The sequence below is a fragment of the Dipodomys spectabilis genome, unplaced genomic scaffold, assembly GCF_019054845.1.
Source record: "Dipodomys spectabilis isolate Male_0828 unplaced genomic scaffold, ASM1905484v1 ptg000136l, whole genome shotgun sequence".
Taxonomy (NCBI): domain Eukaryota; kingdom Metazoa; phylum Chordata; class Mammalia; order Rodentia; family Heteromyidae; genus Dipodomys; species Dipodomys spectabilis.
This window is the reverse complement of record NW_024870813.1, coordinates 10,249,807-10,258,699: the sequence shown is the minus strand read 5'-3', so window position 1 is coordinate 10,258,699 and position 8,893 is coordinate 10,249,807. Positions and strand designations below refer to the sequence as shown.

General features: G+C 60.4%; 1 protein-coding gene across 1 annotated transcript; it reads right to left on the bottom strand.

Annotated features, from left to right (window-relative positions):
• Positions 1–4,286: 4,286 nt before the first annotated feature.
• On the bottom strand, positions 4,287–8,215 carry Znf503 (zinc finger protein 503). Its single transcript, XM_042690229.1, has 2 exons — positions 7,238–8,215; positions 4,287–6,343 (listed from the first exon to the last, which is right to left on the bottom strand). Exons 1-2 carry the CDS (start codon positions 7,535–7,537, stop codon positions 4,715–4,717), a joined length of 1,929 nt encoding a protein of 642 aa, XP_042546163.1. The 5' UTR covers positions 7,538–8,215; the 3' UTR covers positions 4,287–4,714.
• Positions 8,216–8,893: the final 678 nt, after the last annotated feature.

The window sequence follows — 8,893 nt, the reverse complement described above, 5'->3', positions numbered from 1 at the left end:
AATACTAGCTAAGACAGACTGACTGAGATCTGAGGATTCTGGTTTGAAGCCAGTTCAGGCAGGAAACTCTGTGAGACTCTTATCGTCAATTAACTACCTAAATGCCAGAAGTAGTAGAACACTAACCTTGAAGGAAAAAGCTAAGGGACAGTACCCAGGCCCTGTGTTGAAGCTCTAATGTACACACACACACACACACACACACACACACACACACACACACACACACACACACACAAATCTCAATGGTAAGAATCCTGCTTATTCTCTGGCACTCACTTGTCATGGGACCTTGAGCTGGTTTCTTTCCCCTGTTAACCCTTGGATTTCTTAAAAAATAGGGCAGAGACACAAATAACTGCATGGAATGGATAGAAATTTAATGGGATGACACAGGATAATATGGGCTGAACATGGTCCATAAGAGATGGTATAAGCAGGACATCCAGGGCTTTGCAGTCATTCTGAGCCCAACCTGGCCATTGGCCCATATGGTGGAGGAGCCAATATGTGCTGCAGCGTCCCAGCATGGCCTGGCAGGAAACAGTCCCCACCTTCTGGACACCTTTAATGAGATCTGCAAAGCACTGGAGGGGTGGAGGGATCTCATCACTTAGAGGAGTGTTTTCACCTGCCTTTCCTCAAGGCCTTTCCCATATCCACCACCTCTCATTCTCTTACTGCATGTGAGTTCAGTGTGCACCACACACAGGGGGCCTGCTAGAGTCTGAGCAGGCAGATGCCTGCACGGATGCAGCCACAAGTGCATAGTGCCGTCATAAGCATCTGCATCTGTGTTGGTTGTGCTCATCCAGAGGGTTGCAGGCCTGGGACGGATTTCATTACTGGATCTGTCTGTGGCTACAGATGAGGCGCACATTCCTTATTGGCATTTACTTTGAGTTACTTAGCACAAGGACACGGGGGTCACCAACGGAGGGACAGGGGTGGGGGTGGGAGAGAGTAGGGATGAATGGAGAAGAACCCCTGGGGCTTTCTCCCGCTGGCCCTGACATTTGACTTCCAGGACGGTGGCCTCAGTTTCTCCATCAGGGTGAAAGGACAGTAGAGGGAAGTACAGAAGCGCTGGAAGTCATCAGTGAACGGGAATACACGAGTGCATGGGAGCCTTCGGATGGTGGTGGGCTCTGTGACTCCTGGGACCATTCTTTTGCGGTAAGGAAAGAGAGCCAGGGAAAGCCAGAGCTGAATGGGTGGAGAAGCAGAGGAGGTGGCCAGCAGCAGGAAAGGAGTCACAAGCAACAGAACGGGGACTCCTAGACACCGCCTCCAAAGCCACCCAAAGCTGGAGGTGGCTCCAGGGTTTTAGGGTGACCATCTAGCCTGCAGGCCCGCGCTCCAGCCACAGGATTCCCGCTCTCCGTCCCCCGCTTCGCCGGGCTCCACAGCGCCGCCTGGCGGACACGCACTGGGCTCCGGCTTCCTCCGCCCGCGGCGGTGCTGGGGCTCGCGGAGCGTTCGGGAGAATGCCAGAGAGAGCGAGCTGGAGGAGAGGGGGTGCTGGGGCAGGCTGCGGGGAGTGCCCTTGCCCCCCATCCCGAAGGGGCTAACGAAGCACACACTAGCACTCCCTTTCCACTCATTCCGTGCCCAGGGTAACTTGGCTCCGTGCAGCACGTCGGGAAAGCTTTTCCGTCTCAACCCCTGGCCCCCGAGGCTCTGGAATTCTGCTTCCTCGGCAAGAGCGGCTCCCCGTTAAAAAACAAAATCCGAGAAGAGCTTTTGAGCTTCAGGATTTACTAATAGCGAAGGGGCGTGAGGGCACGAATGTCCCCGGTTGTCCCAGGCCTGGATCTTCGCGTGAGAGAACGTGTAGGTTCTTCCCTGCTGAAGCAGAACCTGGCAGGCCCGACCGACGTGGCGGCCCAGGACCCCCCCCCCCCCCCCCCGGCCAGGGAAGGACTCTAGGCAAAGGCAGGCGACGTTTCTGGGGCTCAGTGGTCAGGCTCAGGTGACCCGTGCTGGGCACTGGGTGCGCTGCGGCCTGGGCAATGGCGTAGGGGAATCTCCGGTCACCTTCGCACCGGGGTGGTGTGTGTGTGGGGGGGGGGTTGGTCGGGGAGTCTGGACCGCCGCCCGGTGGTTCGGAGGTCTCCCCAGACGCCCCAGGACTGCCTCTCCTCTCCATCAGTGTGGGAGCCGAGTTGCGGCCTCCCGGACAGGATCAGGGTCCTCAGCTCCCGCTCGCGGGTCGCGCGGGGGGGGGGGGGGCTGTCCCTTCTCGGGGAGCAGGGACAAGGCCCGGCCCGTCTTCACCAAGACCGCTGCGGGGGGTGCGGCCTGGGAGCTCCCCGCGGCGTCCCGGAGGTCGCCGGAGGTTGCTGTGCGTGCAAGCCGGGAAAAGGCCCCGCCGCCCGGAGGCCGCCGCCGGGAGGAGGGTGGGGAAATCTCCAAAGTCACCCACCCCGGTGCAAATGGCGGAGGAGGCCGGGCGGCTGTCTAAGGCCGAGGCCCAGAGGGATTCTAGAAGCAACTAGGGGAACCGCGGACCGGGGGCAGCCTAAGACTCCAGGAACCCAGAACGGTCTGATTGCAGGAGGGACGTCTGGGGCTGAGCCTCAGTGCCGCGCGGCGTCACCCCGGGGTCCCACGAAAGGGCGCCCGTGGGCCCGGAGTCCCCAACCAGCCCGGGTCCAGGCCTGCAGTGCCCGAGAGCGGCTGGATCGCCGACCCCCGTCCCCACCCGAAAGCGATCAGAACATTTCCTCCCAAGTTCTGGGAAAGGGATCGGCGCGCGCCGCGGGGACCCGCGCGGGGACCCAGGCTCCCGCCGCGCCGTAGCCGAGCGGAGCTTGGAAATCAGAACCGGCCGTCGATGTCCAAAGTCCACCGGATCGCCCCAGTCTGGGGGCCCGGGGGGGCAGAGGCGCCGGGAGCCTCGCGGGGCCGGCTTTGAAGGGGGCGCGGGGTGCTTCGCCCCAGCGCACCCTCCTGCGCTTACTGGGGTAGAGCGCCGGCTGCGCGGCGATCGGGCCCGGAGGGGGGAAAACCAGCCGCGGCGCCGCCCTGCCACGCGGGTCTCCACGCGGGCGGGAGCGGGAGAAGGAGCCGGGTGCGGGTGCGGGTGCGGGGTGGGGGTGGTGTTTGGCTAGCGCTGGGCTGCCCGAAGAAAAGCAGAGCGAACTCACTTTGCTCTCAAGGGACTAGAGGATTCCTCGCACTCTTCCACGCCGGGGAAACAGGTTGCCCCCGCACCCCCTTGTCCCCCCCACAGTCTCCGGATGGCCGCCCCCGGCCGAGGGACGGCGGGCGACCGCACGTCCCCGCGGGCCTTGGCCGGGCCCGGCGAGTCCCGGCCTGCTGCGCTCTCAGCACAAAACGAAACCCAAACTCCCCCCCAAAATCTCAAGTAGGGAATTGAACAAAAAGCAAAAACAAAACAAAACAAAAAAGCCTCCCCCGCCCCACTCCTTTCACTTTTCACGAAGCAGCTGCCGGGGGAAGATTGAGATGGAAACGAAATGAGCCACAGCTAAGGACACTATCTTCCCAAATTGTGAAATTCCCTCTTGAAAAATATTTTCCCTCCACGCCAACCCCGAGGTTGGGCGGGCTCTTCCGAAGCCGGCGCCTCTTCCAGAAAATCACAACAAAGCAAAGGGGAAATCGGCCACCGTCCTGGAAAGAAGAGAAGCAGTGGAGGCCCCGGAACCCACAGCGGCCACAAACAGCCCTGCGCGTCTTTAATTAAAAGAAAAAATAAAAAATAAATAAAAAAGGATGAATAAGAAGTAAAACCTTTTAATACATCAAATATACGGAATTTTAATCTTTAAAGAGATACATTGTCTATTATTTTAGTACATGACGTAAACCTTGCCCCCTTCTCGGCGGGTGGGCTTAAAAATTAAAAATAGTTAAGTGTTCCTTTTAAAGAACAAAATAAGGCAAATGAGGTTTGGAATAGAATTGTTTTTCCTTTTTTTTGTTGTTTTCTTCCAGAATACATACAAAAAAATACCCATTCTCTTTTGATGGTATACACCTTAAAAATAATTGCAATTTGAAATCAGAGCTGACAAATTGTGACTTGTTTTGTTTCACTTTTTCATTTTTTTTGTAACAAACATGCATGTAAATTGGTGTTTCAATCAGACATTAAATAAGAACGTACGATACAATCATAGCAATTTTAAAGTAACATTAAAGAGAAGACCTCTAGTTCTGTGGCGGTTTTGTTTTTATTTATAATCTACAAGGGATGGGAGGGTTTGCTTTCCACATTATTACCCTCAAGTTTAAATTTGTGTGTGTGTGTGTGTGTGTTTCCTTTTTCCCTCCTCCTTTTTAACCTACGGAGCTCAAACTAAATAATGCACTTTTGAACCACGGGTCCGCTTGGAGCTAACATAAATAAATTACCAGTGTCCACCAATGAAGTTCTCAGATGTACACTTTCTCAATTATTTTTTTCCTTCGTTTTCTATAAAAAGTCAAATGATATTTTCTTTTCCAACTTTTATAAAGTTTGGGTGGGGAGGTGAGAGATGAGGAAAGGGAAATTTCCCACCGGGTCTCGATCACCACTGTTGTGGGGTAGATAGATAAGAGGATATACTTGTTTCCTTCGGTGGCCCGGGTCTTCCCCCACGCGCAAGGGTGTCAGCGGCCTTGGCCGTGGCTCCCGCCCTTCCCTCGGCTCCTCCCCTCCCCCCAGCTCCTTTCTCTCCCCGGCTAGCCCTCCCCACCACCCTCACTGATAACCCAGCGCCGAGGCGGTGGTCAGTCTCTGTCCGTAGAGGGCGTAGGGGGAGTAGTAGGGTCCGGTGGCGGCGGGCACCGGCACGGGGGCGCCGGGCGTGGGGAGCGGGCTCTTGGAGTAGGGGTGGTAGCGGCTGCTGAGTCCCAGCGCGTGGTGGGGGCTGCGCAGCGCCAGCGTCCCTGGGCTGCCGGGTGCGCCGGACGTGGGGATGTGCATGTGGCAAGCCATGGCTGCGGCGGCCGCGCTAGCCAGAGACGACGAGCTGGGGTAGCCCGAGAGCAGTTTGTCTGTTCCAGGGAAGGCCGTATGGGTCCGCAAGTGGCTCAGCAGCTCTTCGGACGTGGCGAAGCGCTTGTCGCACGGCCCGTTGGCCGACACCCAGTTGCAGATGTGCGGGAGCGGGTCGTTGGGGAGCATGAAGCCGTAGGGATAGAGGGGGTGGCCGGCCAGCGAGGGCGGGGTGGCCCCCGCCGCGGCGGCTGCCGTCAGCGAGGAGTGCACTCCGTGCAGCGGGTGCGTGGGGTACACCAGCGGGTATCCGGACTTGAGCGCGGCGGCCGCGGCGGCCGGGTCGTGGGCGCACGACGCGCTGGCGGCCGCCGCCCCGGCCAGGTGGCTGGCGCAGTGGTAGCTGAGGCAGTACGGGTCCCGGCACAAACTGGCGGTCATCACCGACGGCGGCGACGCTCCGGCCAAGGGGCTCGAGCCGGCCGGCTTGCTGCAGCCCAGGGAGCCGGCTGCGGCTGCCGCCAGCTGGGCCCCGACCAGGCTGCCGGGCTTGGTGGGGTCGAGCGCCACGCCGTGGGGCAGGAACTGGGGCGGGTAGCCGGCGTAGGCCCCGGCCAGGCTGCCAGGGTAGGTCATGCCCGCGGGAGGCAGCGGGAACACTGTCTGGCCGGGCTTGTAGGGAGACACCGGAGCCACCAGCCCAGAGCCCAGCACCGAGGACGAGGTGGGCGCACTGGGGCCCGAACCGGAGCTGGAGCCGGAGGAGCTACCACAATCCGAGCCTAGAGTTTTGCCCCCGGGCCCCCCATCTGGGTGCTGGTTCACGTCCACGTTAATTCCGCCACCGCAGCTAATCCGGCCGTGCGCCAGCCCCGTGGGTCCCCCTTCGGCCGAGGCGCCCCCGGCGCCCTTGCTGCCGCCGCCACCGCCCGCGTCTGGGTCTTTCTTGTCATCCTTGCCCTCGGGGCCGCCCCCGGCCGAGGGCAGCATGCCTCCTGGAGAACAGGCCGAGGCGCTAGAGCTGGGGCTGCCTGTCCTGGGCGTGAATGGCTGGCAGGTGGCGCTCGGTACCCGGAATCCCGACTTCTCGGCCGAAACACCCCCGCCGCCGCCCCCGCCGCCTCCACCTCCACCGCCGCCTCCCGGCTCCTTCTTATCCGAGCCAGGTTTGGAGTACGGCTTGAAACTCGACTTGTCCTCCACGCCGATGTCGCTCAGCTTCAGGGGGCCCGACTTGGCGTCCTTGTCGCCCCCAGCGCCGCCGCCAGCACCACCCGCGCCGCCCCCGTTGTTGGCGACCGAGGAGAGTTTGGAAGAGGGCGAGGGGTCGGGCTTCCCTATCTGCGAGCATGTCTGCGCCAGCAGCGCCAGTGGGCTCTTCTTGGCATCGAGCTGTGGAGTCAGAGGAGGGAGGGGGGGTCACACAGAGGGAAAAAAAGGGGGGAGGGGAAAGAAATCCTTTAGCATCCTGGCTTCCGGGCTTCTACCTTCCTTCCGCGACACCCCAGAAGCGCATCTCCACCGTGGGGCGCAATCTTTAGGCGGCACCCCCTCTGTACCGCACCTCACCCCTTAAAGATTTTCGTCCTTGGCAAAGAGGAATAAGAACCCCACTCGGCACTTCTTCGGGTCTTTCCTAATGTTCTCTTATCTCTAACTGGATTTGAGAAGAGAAAAAGAAAAGAAAGAGAAGGAAGGAAGGAAAGAAAGGAGGGAAAAGAAAAGAAGGAAAAGGAAGGTATAGGAAGGAAGAAAGGAAGGAAGGAAAGAGAAAAAGAAAAAAAAAGAAGAAAGAAAAGAACCTATTTTGGTTTTCAGATCCTACAAGTAGAACTGTACCCCCTCCCCCGAAAACACCCCTTAATTCTTCAGAGTAGGGCTTGGGCGGTTGGCGCCTTGGAGGCTCTGTACACACTGGGGCTTCAGAGGAGGCAGAGGAGCGCGACTTTGGGGCCGCGTTACAGGCTCCGGTCCGCCTGCGGGACCAAATGGGGGAGGGCTTGGGTTGGGTAGGGGGCTTTAATACTAAAATGAGAAACTACTTTGGGCCGCCTTGCTCCCTCGCATTTGCACTCTGTTCCACCTCCTTCGTTCCCCCTTTCCACCCTAGTTTTGAGATGCGGAAGCACTATTATTCTCTACCCCCATCCCGGAGCTGAATCACTCCGATCTCCTCCCCGCCCCCCCTCACCCCCCCCCCCCACCCGCCCCGGATCCCAAGAGAAAGAAACCCCTGAAGGAGGCAGCCAAAGTGGTCCCAGCTTGACCCTGGGAGAGAGTCCTTACCTCAATGGGACTGACGGGCGTGGAAGGCAGGGGTTGCAGGTACTCGGGGTGCAAAATGTGGCCAGTCCGTGCCGTCAGCATCTTCAGCACCTTGATGGGCAGGCGGTTGGCCTGGCGTAGAGGGTCAGAGGGGGGCACGGCGTGCACAAAAGGCTTGGTGCTGCCGGCCGGGGACGAGCCTGGGCCGGGACCGGAGCTATTTCCAGAGATCGCGCTGGTCCAGGCAGGGTCTGCGCCGCCGCCGCCGCCGCCGCTGTGCTTACTGCTTCTTAGGGCAGAAAGCGAGGGCGCTGTGCTCATGACCCACCCGCGCGCATGGGAGCAGCGGGGGGCGGGCTCCGGGAGGCGCGGGGCGGGCTCGGGGCTGCGCGCTCGCCCGGGGAGTTGGAGCCGCAGCGGGAGGAGGAGGAGGAAGAGGAGGAGGAGAAGGAAGAGGAGGAGGAGCTGGCGCGGCGGCCACGGGTGTCCAGCGCGCCTTCTTGGCGCCGGGAGCCAGAAGCGAGTAATCCTGGATGGCCCGCAGTTGGAGCCGTGGCCGGGCCGAAGGAGCCGGAGGGACTGCAGGGGTGCCGGGCGGCGGCTCGCGGTGTCCGCCTGGGGCTGCGCCCCTGCGTTGCGCTCCGGCCGCCCCCGAGCCGGCGCTCCGCTCTACGATGTGAGCCTCTGCCTGTCCAGCCGGGGCTCTGGCGAGGAAACTCACTTCAAAAGCAGCTGCACCGAGGGGGAGATTAAAGCCTTTGCCGCCTTCCAATCAAATGGGAGCCCGAGGTGATTGGAGGGTCAAGGGGATGTGACGCGTCCCGCGCCGCCGCCGCCGCCGCCGCCGCCGCCGCCGCCGCCAGGACTCTCAGAGCTGGTTTTAATGGGCCAGATCCCTCTTCGCCGCCGCCCCCCGCAACCCTGACGGGTCCCCTCCCCTCGATTTCGCTCGGTGGACAAGATGGACATTTATTCTACGTTTGCCATCTACCGCCTTCCTCTTTTTTCCCCCCTCTCCTCGTTGTTCCTCCTTCTCCTAGCTTGAAAACTGAAACCTTTGGCGGGTGGGGGTGGGGGGGGTGAATGGGGTGGGGAGGGGGTGTGTTCGGGACAGATTTCCGGGGTATCCAGAAGGAAGGGGCGGGAGCGAGGATACCAGCAGGGCTGTCAACTTCAGGGGTTGCCCAAGGGTCGCTCGCATATCAAGTGCTCTTTTCAGTGATTGAGATCCCGCCCTGGCGCGGCCACCGGCGTTAGGGAAAGGTGGAGTGCGGGTATTCGAGGAAGTCCACCCGCACGCCCGCCCGCCCGCTCTGATTTCCTGAGATTTCCACGGTGGAGAAACCAGAAGCTAGAAGCTAGGAGGGCCGCGGGTGGCGGCTCGACTCGGCGACGTGTGCCGGGCTCTCCGCCCTTCCTAGCCACGTGACGCTCCGGGATGCGCAGATTGGGGCTCCAGCGGGGGTCACATGTTTCCTCTGTTTCACACTCCTGCCCCCCCCCTCCCATTCTTACTCTCCCCAGCCGCCTTCTCTTTTTCTCTCCCCCTCGTTCTTTGGGCATCTCCACCCCTCCATCAATTGTCAATGTGCCTCGACCGCAATCAATCAGTTATTTGTCAGCTCTTGTCAATCCACCCATGATTTATGTCAGCTTTTGTTGCTGATTACAAGGCGG

What these genes read in the sequence shown, in the direction of transcription:
- Znf503 (XM_042690229.1), bottom strand. Translation starts at nt 7,537, where the DNA reads ATGAGCACAGCGCCCTCGCTTTCTGCCCTAAGAAGCAGTAAGCACAGC. An exon ending in CGCCCGTCAGTCCCATTGAG is followed by an intron (nt 6,344 to 7,237) that starts GTAAGGACTCTC and finishes CTGACTCCACAG; the next exon opens with CTCGATGCCAAGAAGAGCCC.